This window comes from Cynocephalus volans, chromosome 4 (genome assembly GCF_027409185.1).
Source record: "Cynocephalus volans isolate mCynVol1 chromosome 4, mCynVol1.pri, whole genome shotgun sequence".
NCBI classification, from domain to species: Eukaryota; Metazoa; Chordata; class Mammalia; order Dermoptera; family Cynocephalidae; genus Cynocephalus; species Cynocephalus volans.
Genome location: NC_084463.1, coordinates 13362636 through 13384111, shown reverse-complemented (window position 1 = coordinate 13384111; position 21476 = coordinate 13362636). Strand labels below are relative to the sequence as shown.

Genomic DNA, 21476 nt, shown 5'->3' with positions numbered 1-21476 from the left:
TCTTCTGCTTATCAGATCATGTGCCTTAATGTTTAATTTGGAAAATAGGTTATTTTACCTGTGTACTATATTGGTTTCTTAAGTTTCTGTTGAGAATTTAAGGGGACTTCGATTCATCATGTTCTATAAAAGGCACACTAGAATTTTGTAAAGTGTACTCACCTGTCAGCATTAGAAACTTACCTGATTGAATGATGGGACCTTTTTTTTTTTAAATCGGTAAGGGGATCGCAACCCTCTGCACGGTGTGGTCTGCACCACGCTCAGTCAGTGAGCGCACCGGCCATTCCTATATAGGATCCGAACCCACGGCCTCCACGCTCCCAGTGCGGCACTCTCTGGAGTGAGCCACAGGGTCGGCCCTGAATGATGGGACCTTTATTGTTCTAATAGATATGATTTAGAATCATGACTATAATAGTACTCAGTAATGTTTTCAAGAATTCCAGTGAATATTGTTTTCATGTCTTATAGAAAGTCTCATGACAATTCTTTCCTTTACACATCTACTCAATACTAATTTTATGAAAAGATCCTATTTTGGGGAGGGTTTTTTGCTTTTTGGGTTTTTATAAAAAGAGTTGGGATAGTGCTATCTATAGTAGAGTGGAGGGAGGATATTGGTTTATTACCTCATTTAAAAATAGCTGAGTTTGATGATCCTATCTTGCTATGTTTTGGGAAAAGAATACAAGTCATGCACTGAAAACTCCAGTAAAATGCTGGCCCAAATCCCATCCCTCCCACCCTGTAAGTTGATTACTTGATTTTTTTTTTTTCCCATGAAGGAATTTTTTCTTGAGTATATATGCTCAGGCTGTGAGTCAGTAGTTTTTGGCATTACCTAGTCAGGAAGCTCAGCCAGGGGTTGGAGTGATTGCTACATACTAAGGGCTTCCCAAGACCTGTTTTTTTTTTTTTTGGACCAGTAAGGGGATCGCAACCCTTAGCACGGTGTGGTCTGCACCACACTCAGCCAGTGAGCGCACCGGCCGTCCCTATATAGGATCCGAGGCCCTATATAGTGACCTTGACGCTGCCAGTGCCATACTCTCCCGAGTGAGCCATGGGACGGCCCCTAAGACCCATTTTTAAGAGTGAGCTAATGTTGTGACCCCTAAGATTTCTGTACTTCATCCTGCATCACTACCATAATTCTGAGATCCACACAGTTGACTCTTATTTTCTTCAATTCCAAATAAAGATTTTGGGTCACATGATTTCTAGACCTGTAATATATAGGAAAAACAATTAGTTTTTTTTTTAATCCATGTCACGTTCCATTTTAACAGTCTATACAAAAGTCTAAATCCTATTTATATAGCGTTTTTACACCAGTATTGATCTTTGGTTCCTGGAGTCATTTCTAGCAAGAATACCTAACAGCTTGTTCCCTCCTTCCCCTTTAAATCCATCGAGAAATTAATCAAGAGCCAAAATTATTTCTGTCCTTCACCTTTGTCTCTAATTGCAATCGCAGTATTAGAGTTGTGAGTACTCAGAAGCTTTCAGATCTTTGAAAACATGAAGGATATTGTCACAGTGTTTTTTGATGAGATTGTTCATTTAGGATAAATAAGTATTTTTCCACTTCACTTTTCCCCTCTGCTCCCCACTTCCAAACTGTTTACTTATATAGCAAGGAAGTGAAGCACACACTACCCTTGGTGGGATTGGGGCTGGGGGAGGGGATCGGCTGTCAATTGCAGCTGAGCTGTATTGCATTCATGGACACTGTGAACATTAGAACTGGCTGAAGGTTGTGCCTCATCTGTCTACATCTGCTTTGGATTGTTCTTTGGTCAGCTAAAAATGTAGTCAGGGGTATTTATCCAAAGTGGTGGACCAAATAAAATTTCCTGTTGCAATTGTTCTGATTTTTAAATTAGTGCCACCCGTTCTTCCCTCTTTCCTTACTGCATACACATATCCAGTTGATACACTTATTTTTAGGGATGCAATATCACTGCCTTATATAGCCCCAGGCTCCTGATCTTGCCTAGAACAGAGAATTTCAAGTCTCAAAATTGATAGTAAGCTCTGGTATTTAAACCATCCCAGAAGACAGACATATGGTTCAAATTAAAGTCTGCTGCTCTGGATTAAGACAAAGGGGTTTAAGTTGCCATTTCAGCCTGCAGACAAATGCTAACCAACCAGGGTGTTGGGAGTTGGAAAAGAAACTTAACAAATTATAAGAGCCACTTATGAGTGGAGAAATAAATGACCAGAGGCCACATGAAGAGAACAACTCCACCCATATGGCTTCTGTTGTGTGGGTGTGAGTATCCATCTTAACCAGTTTCTTCTGTTTGTCTCTTTTCTCCATGTAACTCTTTAGGATATTCGTTATTTTAATGTTGACTCTGTAGGTCACAAATCTTTCTCATTGCCAATAAATAAACAGTAAGGGATATAAAGTATTTTTATCGGCATCAATACCTGAGATTATGTGAAACTAACTGCTCCGTGTTTTACTTCTTATTGTTCAAGATGATGTTTAAAGTCTTCATATTTAAAATAAGAAATTTCAATTAAAGAGTAATGTAAGCATACTATGAGAAATCTAAACAACAAAAGATTTTAAAATATTCAAACTGTAATCGCACCTAAAACTATCATTATAATTTTAATGCATTTCCTTTTGTCTTTTTTCCTGTGCATGTTTTCAATAATTATAATCAGTGTATATACAGTTTTATAGGTTGCTTTTATTATTTGTGTTATATCAGATATTTTCCCCATCCTGCCCCATATAATAATCATCTTTAATGGTTGCATGTCAAGTAGATGTACCCTAACTTACCCCATATTGTTCAAAGAGCACAGTAATTCTTCATAGGACTTTGGTGTTAGCATCCCCCCCCCCCCCCCCCCCGCTTCTTTGTCATTTATTAGTGCACTACAAAGCTACAATGTGTATTTACTTAACCTTTTAAAGTTACACTGAATCTTTTCTTCGCCCTAAGCTTTTGTAGTATTTTTTGTTTCTTGTTTTTTATACCTTAAGCTTTTGTAGTATTTTTTGTTTCTTGTTTTTTACTTATATTAAAATTGTCATTCTTCTGTTTTTTCCTTTATATTTCACTAGTGTTTGGCCTACTAGTGCTCTTCATCTCGAGCCATGTGAACTAAACTTCAGCTTATGATAATGTAGTATATTTTATTTGTGTCCCCTAAAATCCAACCAATTAGAAAGATTCCAGACATTCTCTATTTCTTTTCCCCAGGCTGACTTGAGCTGGGGCATTATAACACTCCAGCATTCTTTAGGATGATATTAGCTCTAGAATGCTAAAAAAAAGGTAGTTACCAAATACAGAGTGCCTATGGTTTTAGAGAAATGATTAGGTTCTGTCTGTTCACTGGCTTGTTACCTATGGGATTTGAAGAATTTGAGTATAATAATAATAATAATAATAATAATAATAATAATAATAATAATAATAATAAAAGTGTTCTGAAAAAAAGGGGGAGAGTTAAGATTATCTGAAAGCTTTGCCAAAATTGTGTGAACTTTCAGTTATCCTGTTTCATTTTGTTTTTAATTCTATCCAGGTTTTTTGTTTTCCTCTCATCTTTCTTCTGGCTATTCAAGGTTTTTGATTTGATAGTTTATCAAGCATTTTAAGTGTTCTTTCTTAACAGTTCTTCTTAGTGGTAAAACAGCCAGTGACATAGATAAAAATGAATTTTTAAATGATTTATATGTAACATTTACTATCTTTGTCTCTTACTACTAATATGTGTTATTGATAATAGTTATTTTATTAGTATAAGAGTAATACAAGTATTTTTAATCATGTGACCTAATTGTCATTTTAGCATGACAGTCATTATACATATGATCAAAGTATTTACTTCTTTTAAATTGTATTTAACTAGAACTGTGAACTTCATCATTGTATATAAAATCTTCCTAGTTTGCATAGTTTTTCTTCATATAGGATTATTGGCCATTTTCAATAAAAACTTCAGTGAGATCCCTGTTTTAGCGAGTAGTTCCCAGTTCCTACATTCTGAGTTCTCTTACATTTATTTCCTTTTTCATACAGTACTTCTCTTTTCTTCCTCTTCTCCCTCCTTCTGTGTTCTTAGTTGATTATTGAATCATTTATATTTATTGAGTACCTTCTGCCAGACACTGTTCTAGGCCCTTGGATATCACTGGTGAGAAAAACAGCCTAATTCCTGCCCTCAAGAGCCCCAATGATTGTGGAGCTTAGATCCTAGTGAAATGGCTTTAAATGGCAATATGTACAAGTGGGGGAGAAAAAAGAAATTTATGTATGGAATATTATGTATGTACACAGAAAATATTCCTTAAGCATATATATACACTTTAATGAATCAGTCACTAAAGCAAACACCTATGTAATTATCACTTAGATCAAACAAAAAACATTTCATCAGCCCAGACTTCACCCCCCATCACAACCTCATCTCTCTCCAAAGAGGTAACCAGTGTCTTGACTTTTGTGTTAATCACTCATGTGCTTTACTTTATAATTTTTGTTTGTTTGTTTTCTTAAAAAATAGTTTTACCATCGGTGTCATTGTCTGGCTACGACAAAGGCTACCGCGAGGCTAACGTCTCGAATCCTGCTCATAGTGCCAATTGTGGAGCCAATAATCTTGTTTGTGACACCAATTGTAAAGCTAGGCGACCATGCTAGTTGTTGTGGCTCTTTTACCTGCCGGTAATCCTGCACCGACTGGGCCAATGGTTGAGCCAGGGCTGGGTCTGGAGCTCCCAGACCTCTCAAGCCCATTCACAGACTGGGTCACAAACCCTTCACATGCCAGGCTGGGTCACCAGACCCCTTTATGCAGCTCTATGAGCTAGGTAAGTGGCCACACCATCCTTGGAAGCTGCAGGTCTGGAAAAAACATGGCTGTGCAGGGCGGGCACCTGAAACAGTAAAACACCAGCTGAAGTGGTGCTGCCTTGCAGGCACACCTACTCTACCCACCCAAACAATGTTACCGAACCACCCCGAACCAGCTCCGAGGCGAGGGGAGCTTGACCAAATTGTTCTGTTTTCCCAACAATCATGCGTCACTCAGGAGTTTTGCTCTAAGGGATGCCATTTATATTGAATATAATATGCAGTGGGCCCTTAATGTAGTTTTGCTTATTTTTGAAGTATATGTGAGTGGAATCATATTGAATATGTTATTTTGTGTCTTACTTCATGCAATAATGTTTGTGATATTTATCCATGTTGTTTGTATAGCTGTGTTTTATCCATTTTTACTTTTATATGATATTCCATGATATGAATATACCACAAGTTATTTCTCCATTGTACTTATTGATGGACATTTGGGTTGCTTTTAGTTTGAGGCTCTTAGTAACAGTTGTAGTGAACATTCCTAAACATTTATCGTAGTATACTCTTAAACATTAATGTGCGTTCTTAAATATTTAAGAGTATAAACCTTGGAGCAAATTGCTGGGCTGTATAGTATGTCTGTTTTCAGTTTTTACTTGGTAATGCCAAACTGGTGCCCAGCATGTGTGAGAGTTCCAATTGCTCCATGTCCTCTGCAGTTCTTGGTATTTTACGCTTTTTAACTTTTGTCAATCTGGCAAGTGGGTCATGGTTATCTCTTTGTGGTTTTAAATTTCTGTTTTTCTCTAATGATGTTGAGCTTCTTTGCGTGTCTCTTAGCCCATTTCTCTACTGGTTGTCTGTCTTACTGATTTATAGTTGAGTTTTGGTTTCTTTTTTAGTAGTCCAGATAAGAGTCCTTATTTTATATGTTACAAATATCTTCTCTCACTTGTGGCTTCTCATTACATTCTCTTTAAAATGTCTTCCAGTGAAGTTAGTATAACTTCTATGTAACCAAATTTACCACTTTTCTTTTTGTGATTACACTTGGCCCCCCGAGTCCATGGGTTCCACATCCTCAGTTGAACCAACCACAGATTGAAAATACTTGTGGAAAGAAAATAAAAAGCAACAATAAACAATAATACAAATAAAACAATATACTATCACAATTATTTACATAGTATTTACATTGTATTAGACAAGTCATCTAGAGATGATTTAAAGTGCACAGGAGAATGTGTATAGGTTATATACAAACACTTATGGCACTTTATATAGAGGACTTGAGCATCCATGGATTTTTGGTATCCATGGGTATCCTGTAACCAGTCCTCCATAAAACTTAATAGTTTTACCTTTCATGTTAGGCTATGATCCACCTAGAATTCATCTTGGGATTTAGTGTGAGGTAGGTATCCTATTTGATTTTTTTCCATATGGATAATCATTTGTCCCTATGTGTTTATTGAAAAAAATTCATTCTTTTCCCAGTGATATACAATGCCTACAGTTCTTTTCTATGTACTGTCTTTTAAAGAAACTTGTAAACACACAGTATTGTTCAAGCACTAAATACCTTTGGAAGTTACATAAGCAGAACAAAGGGTTGACAGTCAATAATACTGGTAAAATGAAAAACAATAGACTGTAATTACTAAGGAATTTGGAAGCTGTAGTAAAAATAATTATGAGATGTACATTTACTTAAATATATACATACACCTGATGATGAAAGCACAGTATGGGGGTGGACTTTGAGTGCACAAAGACTGGCATTATAGGCTGGATGTAGTTCTTATTAATTTTTTTTTTTAAAACCTTTAAACTTGAACATGTTGCTTAACTTCTGAACCTCATTTTCACAGACATAAAACAAAAGTAATGTTCATCTCAATGAGATAATAAATACAAGGTACTATTGTACAACACTTGACAAAGATATACTTTGAAAAAATATATTTAATTTATTCCATATAATTCAAAGTGCTGCACAAATGGGAAAACTGCTGCACTGAGAGGGATGAGTCAAGGACAATTCAGTTCTAGCTCTTCCCAGGGTACCTGCCTCCCTCCAGGGCTCTTGCCACTTAACTCCATGGCCAAGGTGCTCATTTCTAAGTGCTCTGAATGAATTTACTAATAATTTGGGATGATTATCTATTCGTTGTCATCAAACTTGGTAAGGAATGCCTTATTTTATTCACAGTGTGATATTCTTGATGATGCAGAATGAATCTGGATTACATTGATAGTCCATTCCTATGACTTAGTCTGTCTTTAAAACAAACAAACAAAAATTCTGAGGGGGAAATTATACCATTTCTAATCCAGAGTAATTATGTCATCATTATTCCCCCCCCAGATATGACATTATATGGGTGCTGTAAGAAACCTTTTTCTTCTCTGAAATGCTTTTCTTCTGTCTTAGCTTCCTTGTTATAATGATATTTTTCTGATTTTTCTCCCTTTATCTCTTTTTGCTGCATCTTCTTTCCATTCTTGCATATGTGGAGTAGGAGGTACCTACAGGTGTTTCCTAAACCTTACTTCCCATCCATCCCTTTTCTCTACTTACTCTTTCAAAAATATTTTATCCATTATTACCATAACTCATTTCCTCAGAAATCTCCACTTGAATTTCTTATCACCTTCTCAAACTCAAGACATATGAAAAAGTAATTTTTTTCACTTCCTAAACCAACTTCTACCTTCCTTAAGTCTTTCGTCTACACAGACACTTCAAGGCCATATTCTCTACTTTTCCTCCTTTTCATCCAATGTATTCTGTTTGTTATCAAGTACTGTCTTTTCAGAGATTTCTTGAATTATCTTTTTCATTCTCACTACTCCCACCTTATCACAGGCCTTCTACAGTCACCTAACACTTAAGGTAATCTTGCTTTCAGCTTAATTTTGCCACATCACCTGCCTGCTCAAAAGTTCCAATAACTCCTTATTGCCGGTAAGAGTGACTCTCAAACATCTTCAGAAGGAATTATGATTTGTGTCTTTACATCGACACCAAAAGCATGAGTGACAGAAGAAAATATAGATAAATTGGACTTCATCAAAATTAAATGCTTCTGTGTATCTAGGGACACTATCAAGAAAGTGAAATGGCAATCCACAGAATGGGAAAAAATATTTGCAAATCATATATATAATAAGAGACTTGTGTCCAGAATATATAAAGAGCATTTACAACTCAGTAATAAAAAGGCAACACAATTTAAAAATTGGCAAAAGATTTCTAAAGACATGTCTCCAAAGCAGATGTACAGATGGGCTGATAAGCACATGGAAAGATGCTCAGCATCACTAGCAATCAGGGAAATGTAAATTCAGAAAAAAAAAGTAAAATACTGGTTCACAGGCACTATGATGGCTGTAATAACAGTAATAAAAAAGACCAAGTGTTGGCAAAGATGTGGAGAAATTGAAAGCCTTGTACATTGCTGGTGGGAATGTAAAACAGTGCAGCCACTTTGGATAACAGTTTGGGCAGTTCCTCAAAAAGTTAAACATAGAGTTACCGTATGACTCAGCAATTCCACTCCCCGGTATATATCCAAGAGAAACGAAAGCATACGTTCACACAAAAACTTAAGTGAATGTTCATAAGAGCATCATTTATAAAAACTGAAAAGTGGAAACAACCTAAATGTCTATCAGCTGATTAATGGATAAATAAAATGTGATATATCCACACCATGCAATATTATTCAGCAGTAAAAAGGAATGGAGTACTGATACATGCTACAATGTAGATGAACTTGAAAATATTGTGCTAAGTGAAAGAAACTGGGCACAAAAGATCATATATGATTCCAATTATGTGAAATTTTCAGAATAGACAAATCCATAGAGACATAAAGTAGATTAATGAGTGCCCAGGCCTGGGGCTCTGGTTGCAAGTTGGGGGAAATGGGGATTTCCAATTAGCATGGAGTTTCTTTTTGGGGTGATGAAGATGTTACAAAATTGATGGTGGTAATGGTTGTACAACTCTGTGAATATACTAAAAACCACTGAAGAGTACACTATAAATGGGTAAATTTTATGGAATGGGAAATACGTTTCTTATTCCTTATCTCAGTAAACCTGTGAGAAAATAAACAAATAAAAGAAGTCCCTGAGTAGAGCAATGGTGAGAGTGTGTCATGAACCAAAGTTATAATTAATTCATAATCAAATTCTTTGTATCTAAAGTTTAGTAAAAATTTTAAATTTGGGGAAGAAAAGAAAGAAAAGCAATGGCCCACAGGATGAAGTCTACTGTTCTTCATTCTGTCATTAAAAGCTGTCTACATTTTGTATGGCATGATGTAAATACGTACTCTCTTTCTTGCCACATACCCCTACAAACCCTATACTAGGGTACTTCAAAAGTTTGTGGAAAGGTTCGTATTACCTTTTAATTCTGTTTGTTCGCAAACTTTTTGAAGTACCCTTGTACTAGGGCAGTCTCTTTACTTTCCCTTGAAGCTAATTCAAAGTGTTCTGCCCTTGCTTATGCCCTTCCGCAACCACCACTCAGAATACCCTTCCCACCTTCCCCCTCTGCTTCTCCAGATCCTGGCCATTCAACTTAGTTCTACTTCCTTTTTGAGTCTTTCCCAAGGATCATCTTTTATGTCTTTGGTTCATTCATAGGAACTAACACATTGCGCACCCATTGGAAGGGTTCCATAAATACATGTTAAATAAATGAGTGAAGGAAATGGAGGAACTTGTAAAAGAGACATTTAGAGACTTGTAAAAGAGACATTAAGAATAATAAGATTTCGTAAATAATGAAAGACATATGAGTAAGAGCAGTTTCGGAGCCAAAATAAGATGAACAAGCCTACTGAATGGAGATATGGGTTTCTAGGTTCAAGGTAACAGGTCAAACTTAAGTTCTAAAGCTTTTCTTTACCTGTTTCTTTGGCATTTCTGACCCACGACAGTGAGAATTCTTCCTCATTCTTTTTTGCTCATTGCTTTAGTTTTTGTTGTGAAAATATTCTCTTCCAGGTTGGGTGATCTTTCAGTTTTTCAGTTGTTTATACATGTAAACAACTAAAAACAGAAAAAATTTTAATAATTCTGTTCTGTGTCTATCTGTTCCCCACCTCCACTTTCTACCACATATCCCAGCATTCTGGTAGTACTTTCTTAAACTACCAACACAATCCAAAATAGACTGGTTTGAGTTTTAACTGCTTTTATTTTTTCCTTCCACTTCTCTTAAAATTTCTAGCAAAATGCCCACAAAGGCAAGCAACTAAGAGAATAAGGAGAAAGTATTGTCCCCATCCCAGTTATTTAGTCCCTGAAGTGTTGATTGGAAGAAACTGAAGTTTCAAAATGAGTTCCAAATTTAGTATATGTTAAGAATTTGAGGTTTCTCCCACATGGATAATTTAAATTTTCAGAAAATAAGTTATGTTATAGCTGAATGGGCAGTGACCTAGCCAGAATTTTAACTTACAAGATATATAGGAATAGTGAAGATTAATGTGAAATACTTGTAAAGAGCCACTGGTAGGGAAGATAAGACAGTAATATGCTTTCAGTGAAATTGTCAATTTATAATAATATGCATATTGAAAAGGGAGGGTGCGTTAGATCCTGTTAAGTTTGGTATATTAAAGAAAGGACTGGGATATTGCTGGCGGCTCATTAACTGCCTTTAATGGGGAAAAAATGTCATAGGCAGGGAATAGGAAATTTTGGTTGAATGTGCAATGTCTTAGAGTTAGGAATAAGAACAATACTTGAAATGATTGTAGCAGACCTCTGGGTGGGTTTCCAAGACTAGAGGACTTTGCTTGATATGTGATAGGAAATAAAGAGCAAACCTGTAGGGTTTTTTGTTGTTGTTGTATCTCATTGAAATCTTGCATTTGGTCAATAGGTCTAGCCGTTTGGTTGTAACGTGCTGTGGAATCAGGTGCTTCCCCAGATGTGGCCCTCGCTAGTTATCAGATCTTGGTCATGTTATTCATTCTTGCACACTCATTTCTCAGATAAACACCTAATAGCAGTCTAAACCTGCATCTGGTTCCCTTTGGTACTCTTTTCTTTGTTAAAATTTACTTTTTGGTAGATATAATAAACAAACTTTGCTCTCCCTCGTAGAGTAAAAGGATGGAAAAGCTACTAATTGTAGAGAATTTATGGTTCAAAATGAGAAATCTCCCTTATATTTTAAGCTGCTTATTAGGAAAACTTAAAATCAACTTGTTTAAGTTCATTGCTTAGCCTATTGCATTCTCCATTCAAAATGCAAACAGGAAGCTCCATGATTCTGTCTTCTGGACTTTGCTATCCAGTCACTCCATTGTCAGAATCCATGTCCTCTGCACTGTGGAGAAGAGGAAGGCCAGTCATGGAAAAGGACCTGGTGAAGGTCTTTGCAAACCTATAAAAAAAATTAAGGGTCTTCTTTCTGCGTAATTCCCAAAGATATCTACTTAGTTGAATCTCATTTGTTGAGATTTTTAGCAACATATCCTTACTCTCCAAAACTTAACAGTGTTCAGTGCTTGCAGGCTTTAAGTTGTAAATTAAAGTTATTTTATTTCAAAAGTTGTAGGTTAGTTGCTAGAGCTTTAAATGCAGTTGCATTCATAGTTAGCATTTATTAGTTTCCCACTGTAATTTAAACACTGTGTTTGGTACTCAGAAGAGTCAGAGAATAATAAGGTATTCTTAAGGAACTAGAGAGAAGGCAGATTTTCTTTTTTTGGCTGCTGCCTGGTAACAGGGCTCAAACCCTGGACCTTGGTGTTACCAACACCACGCTGTAACCAACAGAGCTAACTGGCCAGCCTGGAGAGAGGGGTGATCTAGCCCAGAGAAAGGGTAGAACTTTAGGAGAAAGGATGTTTTTAAGGAGCTAGAATATGATATATATATTTATATATCACATTCTACCATACTATATCATATATATACACATATGTATCTCTTTCATATATATTCATATATATATGCAAATAATAAAAGGAGAATACAAAGTAATAGGGGAGTACAGAGAAGGTAGGACATTTCTTGTAGGGGATACAGGAAGACTTCACAGAAGAGCTATTATTTATTTCTGTTGATGAATGAGAGTATTCAGTTTCTCATAGAAGTAACTAAGATTCTCATCATGGTCCTGGCCTCCAAGTCCCTTGTGATCATTCAGTTAATTTTAGAACCTTAGGAGGCCTGGTTAAGAGGTAGAGGCTCTAGTAACTGACCAGCTGGTAATGTCAGTTTGAAAAGGCTCCGGTAGCCAGGAGGTGACAAGAGGATTGGCCCAGTGATTGTACTTCAGTTTAATTTTGTGACCTTTTCTTTCTTGAGTCCCTGCTATGTATTTAAAACACTGTGTGGAGGCTAGGATAAATAAAACTATATCCTTTCCATTCACTAATGAGTGTAGGGTATAAACACATCATACCTTTAAGTATAATATAAGGCAGAGTGGTAACTGGGATGTAGAGATATAACCAAAGAGCTATGGAAACACATAGGAGGAAGTTACTGACATGGTATTTCCTGGTGGAAATCAGTTAAGCCTTCATACAGGAAGTAATATTGGACTGGGCAGTGAAAATGAGTGCTATCTTAAAGGTAGAAAAGAAAGGAAAAGGCACAGTGTAGAGAGGAAATAGCATAAGAAAAGTGTGTAAACACAGGATGTGAATAGTCCAGTAATGCTAGAATGGCCAGGGATAAATAGGAAAGGTAGGGTGGGGCTGGGTTGTGAAGGACCTTAAGTGACCACGCTACGAGATGAAGACTATTCTGTGTGCAGAAGGGAGCCACTAAATGCTTTTAGCAAGGCGGTAACAGGATCTGATTTGTGTAACATTCACTGTGCTGTGAATGGATGGCTTAGTGGGAAATGAAGTACATGTAGTTCATAAGCAATAGCATCAATCTAGGCCAGCAATTATAAGAGTAGGAATGGAAATAGAAAGGAGATGGATTCAAGACACACAGAGTAGAAGCATTAAGAGTTTTATTCCTAGCTTGCAATGGGAAATGAGAGGGAGAAAGGAATTAAAGATGACTCCAATGTTCTTAGTAGCAGTGATGGTAATGTCATTAATAAGGATGAGAAGAGCAAATTTGATTTTGGAAAATGATGGGTTTTGAGGTGTTTTCTCCCAAGCAAGTATCAGAAGTTCATGTCAGGATTTCAAGAGTGGTACCAGGGCCAGAGATAAAATTTGAGAAATTATCCCCAAACAAGTGATAGTAGAAGCTGTGGGACCAGAGAAGTTAGCTCTGAGAAAATAGAGAGCAAGGAGAAGCAGTCAAAATCAGCAAATGCCTACTAGAAAATACCTTCTGTAGAAGGTAAAAAGAAGGAAAGCAAAAGGAAGAAAACTAGCAAGGGGAGGAAAGAGTTTCAGAAAGTAGCAGGTGCTTAGCATTCTCAGATGCTGCGATTGCGGGCAGTGCAGCACACCTGGGTGTGGGGAGTTGTAGCCGTCATAGGGGTTGTTCATACGTAAAACAACAACTCTATCCTTCGGCCTGCTGTCCTTGCTTGTTTTCTTAGTATTCCTCCCCAGGACTCACTCTCTTACCTCCCATCTACTCCCTCTTAAAAACAGTGAGAGGGGAAGAAAGAAAGGGGGGCAATTGAAGCCATTTAAAAAAGCCACCTTTTAATGATGATAATGTCACTTTTTCTAATTTTTAAGTGGTCACAAATGTGTTTGTTGTATGAAGTAAAAATGATATGAAAATTCTGGGTCCAGTTGAGTAGGCTTACATGTATTTACTGGTTCTGATGTGGTCTTAATATCAATCCAATTTCATTTTTGTTTTTAAAGAAACAAGTACCACCTGTGTTACTCCGTTTGGGCTTATGAAGGGAACAGTGCTGTTTTTGCTGACATAAACCAATCTTGTTTACTTTTTATTTTTTCTTTTTATAACTTTTGGCGGCTGGCCAGTATGAGGATTCAAACCCATGACCTTGGTGAAATCATGTTTATTTTTAGTTAACAAGGAATCTTTTACATTCCAGCTCATCTATATCTCTATTTTACTATTACTTTTTAAAGTTTAAGTGGCTGGCTATATAATTTCTAAACGTTCTCCTTTCGTATTTGATATTCAGACTTAATGATTTGGAACCTTTACTCTAGTGACTAGAGGCCAGTGTTTGCTGGGTGATGATAATGTGAGTTGTGTCCCTGTGCCTTTCTAGATTTTGGCTTCAGTAACCTCTTCACTCCTGGGCAGCTACTGAAGACCTGGTGTGGCAGCCCTCCCTATGCTGCACCTGAACTCTTTGAAGGAAAGGAATATGATGGGCCCAAAGTAGACATCTGGGTAAGAAACTGCTTTCTGTTATACCTCATAGCATTAGATGCCCTTGATTGATGACAGCTTCTCCTCATCCTTGAGGAAACATAATGTTGCACATGAATTGAGACATAGTCACCTGTTCTTTCAATTCCCAATTCTTTGTGCAAAGTCTTTCCTCCAGCATTTGTCTTATGGGCTGAGCCATAGGTTTCAAACTCCCCCTTTGCTTCTGCAAAAGAACCCCAAAGGCCAGCTTGGATGGGTTCTTTTGTTAACAACAGACATCCTTTCTATTGTTGCTATTTGCCTTTCCCCTAGCGGATGAGTACAGAGAAAAATTTGGGATGTTACTCTAAATTAATATCTGGAAGCAAGGAAGATTGTTAACTATTTTAAAGATGATTGGTCTTGACACTGTCCCATATGGTTTCTCATAAAAAAAAAAAAAAAAAAGGAAAAGTTTGTTCCATTATCTTGTGCATGACTCACCTTCATTCACACATTGTAAGTGCCTCTTTTGTTTCCTCTGATGCAATTAATTGTACATACTCTCTGTTTGGGATGCAGAGCCTTGGAGTTGTCCTCTATGTGCTTGTGTGTGGTGCCCTGCCGTTTGACGGGAGCACACTGCAGAATCTGCGGGCCCGGGTATTGAGTGGAAAGTTCCGCATCCCATTTTTTATGTCTACAGGTAAGGGAGTTGCCATCACACAGCTATGACTGGGTTCATGGGAAGTTAGACATGCTATGTTATCTCAGAAATGTAGTGATGGTATATAAATGGCTCACGTAACTTTTTTAGCCAATTTACTGACCTGGTACTACCAGGAGGCAAGTTTCTATAGAAACAAAATATATATGGGCTTTGGCATCAGATAACCCTACCTGGGTTTGAATCTGGGCTCTGCACATTACTAAGTCTGTCTGAGCTTTAGTTTCCTTATCTATAAATTGGCTGAGAGTTTTATGAGGGCTATTACTATATGGATTAAATTAAATAATGTATGTAAAAAGTCAGTAGACCCATCATGTACTAGCAGTGCCATAAATATGAGGGTACTTGAAAATATTCAAGGAAAGATTTGTATTATCCTTTAATTCTATTTTTTCACGAACTTTTCAAAGTACCCTTGTATCCCTGTTTTACCTGTGTTCACCCCTTTTCCCCCTTTATCAGAATAATATTTCCATTTATTGGGGCCCCATTGCGACGTGGTTTTAAATGCCAAGGATAAAGCAGGCTTTGTATCTTAGTCTTGTTACTACTTGATTTCCTACTTCTATGATATTTATCTTCCAGACTCGAATAAAAAATATTTTTTAAATGAGTGGGCAGTAGGGTAAGTAGCTCTTGGAAAAAATTAATACTGAAAACAGAAATCAGATACCCGGAATGTACATGATTTTATCACCATTTATTTGCACACGAGAAGAGAATATCATAGAGACAATGCAGAAAGTAGCATGTTTAGTTTTGCTTAATCACCTGTTTTCATTTTAAGGAAGAACATATGTCCACTGGGTTGGCAACGAAGTATAAGCACATGGGAATTGCATTTTAGAAGAAATAATAGGTGAAACTTGGTTTAACTTTAAGTCCCCTTAGAATTGATGACTTAACAATATATCAGGTAATGATAAATGCTGGTAGAAAAATAAAATAAGAGAAGGAGTTTAGGGTGGGGGATGGGAGGTGATTTGAAAAGTTATGGCCAGGAATGCCTTCACTGAGAGAGTGATGTTCAGCAAAGACTGAAAGAAGGGGTGAGCTGTGCATTCTGTGGAGGAGCATTCCTGGCAGAGGGAACAGCCAGTGCAAAGGGCCTAGACAGGAACATGCTTGAGTGTTTGAGGAACGGGAAGGAGGCCTGTGTGCTCGAAAGGAATGAGTGACAGGGAGAGGAGAGATGAGGTCAGAGAGGTAAGAGGGAGCTTAATTTTAGAGCCTAATCAGTCAATTTACTTGGAGTGAAATATGAAGGATTGGAGGGTTTTGACAGAGGAGCAACATAAGCTGACTTTTGTTTTTTTCCACGTTTTATTATGAAAATTTTCAAACATACAAAAAAGTTGAAAAGATTTTACAGTGACTTTTGTTTAAAAAAGATCACTTTGGCTGCTATGTTGCCTGGAGGTTAAAGGGTAGAAGGGCTGAAGGAGAGAGACCAGTTAGTAGGAGACTTTTGGAATAATCCAGATGAAAGATAATTTTGGTGGCTAGTTCCCAGACTGGGGTGTAGAAGTGGAGATAGTAAGAAGTGGTCAGATTCAAGAGATGTTCCATACTGTGTGGCCAGCACTGTTTAAAGTGTTAATTTTACAAACATTAACTCATTCAATTATTGTAACAACCCTATGAGATACATACGATTATCATCCTCATTTTATAGATGATAAAACTGAAGCCAGGAGAGGTTAAGCATTTTTCCCAAGATAACACAGCTACCAAGTGGCTGAACTAGAATTTGAACCCAGGCAGTCTGGCTCCAACAACATTTAGTGTTGGATTTGATGTAAAAGAGAGAGAGAGTAATTAAGCATAATTCCAGGGTTTCTGGCATGAGCAACTGGAAGAATGACCTAACTGAGATGGGGATGACTGGGAATACTTACATTTTAGAGAGGTGTTTGGATATGTCAAGTTTAAGATGCCTATTAGACATCTAAGTTGAGATATTGTATAGGCAGTTGAATTTAAGCAAGAGTTCTGGGCTAGGGATGTACATTTGGGAATCATTAGTGTATAGATAATATTTAAAACTATGAGATCACTTTTTAGGCAGTGGTGATAGAGAAGAGAGGAGGTCCAGGGATTAACTCTGGAACATACCAATATTTGGAAATCAGGAAGATGAAGAGGGATCATAAGAATGGCTGTGAGGTAAACCAGTCTGACAAGCGAAGAAAATGTTCCAAGGAAGAGGGAATGAGGAACTGTGGGGAGTGCTGCTGCTAAGTCAAATAAGAGGACTGAGAACCGAATGCTGGATTTAGAAATGTAGAGATCATTGATGATCTTGAAGGGCACTTCAGGTGGAGGAGCAGGAAGAGCGAGAGCCTATATCATCTGGATAAAACAGAAAAGGAATGGAAGGAAAATGGAGAAAGGAAGTAGACACAACTCTTTCTAGTTTTACTAAAAAAGGAAGCAGAGAAGTGGTGGGTATAAAAAGAAATAAAAAAATATAAATACTTAAAAAAAAATGAAGTGGTTGGTAAATTGCTCTGGCCAGGGTCACCAGTGATCTTGTCATTAATCATCTGCATATCCTCATTCTTTATCTTAATGACTGCCCAGCAGTGTTTAGCACTTCACCACTCCTTATTTATTTATTTATTTTCAATAGACTTTATATATTAGAGCAGGTTTAGGTTCACAGCAAACTTGAGTGGAAGGTGCAGAGAATTTCCACATACCCTCTGCCACCCTCCCCCCACCCCTGTGTACGGCTTCCTTCCCATCAACATCCCACACCAGATGTTGGTACATTTGCTTCAATAAATGAACGTACAATGAAACATCATTATCACCCAAACTCCATAGGTTACATTAGGGTTCACTTCTCAGTGTTGTACATTCTATAGGTTTTGATGAATGTGTAATGACACTTGTCCACCATTATAGGCTCATACAGAAGAGTTTCACTGCCTTAAAATCCCTCTGTGCTCTGCCTGTTCGTCCCTCCATTCGCCCTGCACCATTGGCAACCACTGATCATTTTATTGTCTCCATAAGTTTCGCCTTTTGCAGAATGTCATATGGTTGGAAATACACAGTATGTAGCCTTTTTAGATTGATTTTTTTCACTCACTAGTATGCATATTAGGTTCCTCTATGTCTTTTCATGACTTGATAGCTCACTTCTTTTTAGCACTGTTCCATTGTTTGGACATACCACAGTTTATTTATCCTTTCATCTACTGATGAATATTGATTGCTTCCAAGTTTTGACAGGAATAAAGCTACTACAACATCCTTGTGTAGGTTTTTGTGTGGACATAAATGTTCATCTCATTTGTGTAAATACCAAGGAGCACAAGTGCTGGGTCATATAATGAGAGTATGTTTAGTTTTGTAATAAACTGCCAAACTGTCTTCCAAAGAGGCTGTAGCATTTTGAGTTCTCACCAGCAGTGAATGAGAGTTCCTGTTGCTCCACATCCTCACCAGCTTTTGGTGCTGTCAGTGTTTTGGATTTTGGCCACTCTAATAGGTATGTAGTATTATCTCATGGTTGTTTTGATTTGCAGTTTTCAGTGATCACTGTGGTGATCAGTCTCCAATTAATTTTTTTGCCCAGACTTCTCCTCTGGGATCTAGGGGTACATGTCCAGCCATTTGCTACCTGTTATCTTCACTTTCACATCTTGAAGTTACAACAATGAAACATTTTCAAAAGTGAACTTATAACTCTTCCCTCCCCAGATTTCCTCTATTCTGTGTTCTCTGTCTTAGTGAATGTCATCACATCTGACCAAGGCAGAAACAAGCCTTGATTCCTCCTCCTTTTTCACCATCGCCATAGCTGATCAATGACCAAATCCTGTAGATTCAATCCTCCGTTCCTGTAGCCACTTCCATAGACCATACTATCATCCTCTGTTGCCTAGATTAAACGGTAGCCAGCTGTGTGGATTCCTGGCTCCAGTTTTTTCCCCCTCTAATCCATTCTCCACATTGCTACATGATAATCTTGCCAAAAAAAAATATAAGAACAAAACATACCCCCCCCCCACATACCTTTGATCATATTTTCCAACATAAAATCTATCGGTGTTTTACCATTGCCTCTAAAGTAAAGTTTACTCCTTGATGTGGCTAAAGCACTGACATTTAAACATTTTTTATTGTAACTATAATTAAAAAAAAAATTTTTTTTTCAAGTTGTATGTGCATTTTTATTTTAAGACATTTTGCCAGAGGACCCTCTGCAGAGTTCCAGGCCACCATATCACCCAGATTTAAGTGGCCACCATTCACATTGTAGTCTACATAAGTTGTACCCCTGGAGCTGGGCAGCATTGCAGCCATGATAGAGGATGTACCAATTTACCCTTCATCAACAAATATGAGAGTTATCAGCCTGCATACTTTTCAAGTGTTATCAAATTTTAACCTTTGCTGATCCCTCAGAGAAGTGTTGGGCATCTCTGCAAGAATCTTCTCTGAACACAGTGGTCCAGAGGCTTAAAACAGCCATCATCTCTCAACTGCTTTGTTGGATTGGAGCAATCAGGGTCACTGAAATGTTAAAGTCCTTCCAAGTGTGTATGTGCGTAAAAACTCATCAAGCTGTACATTTAAGATTTCTGCACTCGGGCTGGCTGTTTCCTCAGTTGGTTAGAGCACAGCCTTGTAACACCAAGGTCATGTGTTCTATTCCCTGTACTGGAGTCAGTGGTGTCCACAAGTCATGGGGCTTGGTCACATCATCCTCATTCTTCTTTAGGTTGTGGTCCCAGTAAGTGGGGTTTCCTTCTCTCTTGCTGTATACAGGGCATCAGAGCAGGACGCTCTTTCTTACATCTAACTTTTTTTTCCTTCTAGGTGAATTTTACTTCTTAACAAAGTACATCTCTTTCCCGGGTGCTTTGTAGTATTGCCTGTTTACTTTGGCCACCTCCCAAGCCACGCTCAAATCATTCCAGTTTCCAATAAAAAAATATTTTATACTCTGACTCTGAACACACATATATGTATACAACTGAACAGAAGTTCTTTTAAAAAAAGCAAAACTTACCTTTACTATTTGCAACACACTCCAAAATATTTTATTCTATTCCATTAAAAAATGCTGATTACAACTTATTAAATTGGTCTCGTGACTGCTGTTGGAAAAACAATGGCATGGAAATGCCATTTTGACCTGGCTCCCGTCTGTATCTTCAGCCCTAATTCCCATTCTACAATTAGTTACCCTAATTTTCTTCTAGTTCCCCGAGCAAGTCATGTTTTCTGGAGCAATTCCCTCTGCATGGAATACTTCTTCCTTCCCCTACCCCACTCTACCCAGTCCTGTATTCTAGAATCTAGGATGAGAAACTCAATGGGATAGAAATAGGAATCTAGGTGATTTCTACTCATTCTTCAGGTCTCTGAACTTTATCATGTTACTTACCAAACTTTATATTGTATAGTAATTACTTCTTTTATTGTGTGTCTTCCATACCAGACTGTGAGCTTAGAGTAAATACAGACAAAACATGTCTTTTTCACATTTGTCTATAACCTAGCATAGCATCTGGCATGTAGTAGGACTTAGTAAATAGTAAATCTGTGTCAGAATCCTGTTTAACTGCCCCCCCCCCCCCACTGGCTTTCATTTACACTTAGTAAAATTCAAGGAGTCATTATTATTATTGTCTATAAAGCACAACTATTATTGGCCCCCCTCTTTGATCTCACTTCCTGTTACTCTTCACCTCAGGTCCTGCCACAGAGAGGTCCTTGCTGTTTGATCCTTGTCAGACTTGCCAAGCACACATATTCCTGTTCCCTCAAATATTTGCATGTCCCCTCAGAGAGGCCTTTCCTGACTAACCCCATCATTCTCTTTCCATAATTCTGCTTTTTGTTCACAGCCCTTATACTACCTGACATTGTTTGTTTATTATCTCCCCACCCTGTATTAGTCAGGGTTCTCCAGAGAGACAGAATCAATAGGATATGTTATAATTATATGAGAGGGATTTATTAGGGGAATTAGCTCACGTGGCTATGAAGAAAAGTCCCACGATAAGGCCATCTATAAACTGGATGCCAGTAGCGTGGCTCAGTCCAAGTCCAAAGGCCTCAAAACCAGGGAAGCTGATGGTGTCCTTGTTCTGGAACCCAAAAGCTGAAGAGGCTCGAGCTCTGATGTCCACGGACAGGAGAGAAGAGTGTACCTAGTGTATCCAGCGGATCGAGAGAGTGCTCCACCTCTTTCCTCTGTCTTTTGTTCTCTCTGGACCCCAGTGGACTGGATGGTTCCCATCCACATTTTGAGGGTGGGTCTCTCCCACCCAGGCCACTCAGTCTCTCATACTAATCTCTGCTGGAAACACCCTCATGGAAACACCTAAAAAGATAGCTTTACCAGGTTTCTCAGCATTCCTTCATCTAACCAACTTGACACCTAGAATTAACCTTCACAGGCCTTTCTTAACTACCCCCATTATTCTCTTCCCATAATTCTGCTTTTTCTTCACAGCACTTACCACTACCTGACATTATTTGTTTATTGTCTCCCCACCCTCCACCCGCATAGCCACTTGACCATAATAAGCTTTTTTAATTTTAATTTTATTTTTTATTTTTATACACTGCTACATTACCAGGACTTAGGATAGTGC

General features: G+C 37.8%; 1 protein-coding gene across 7 annotated transcripts in view; it reads left to right on the top strand.

Moving 5' to 3' along the window:
- SIK3 (SIK family kinase 3) overlaps positions 1–21476 on the top strand; it is a 240122-nt gene that overhangs the window by 176128 nt on the left and 42518 nt on the right. For all 7 annotated transcript variants that reach the window (XR_010023349.1, XM_063092811.1, XM_063092808.1 and 4 more), the window contains exons 5-6: positions 14041–14165; positions 14709–14832. Coding sequence is in view for 6 of the 7 variants with exons in the window: in XM_063092811.1 (XP_062948881.1) it covers positions 14041–14165; positions 14709–14832 (249 nt within the window). In the remaining variant the exon portion in view is untranslated. The remainder of the gene's footprint in view (positions 1–14040; positions 14166–14708; positions 14833–21476) is intronic.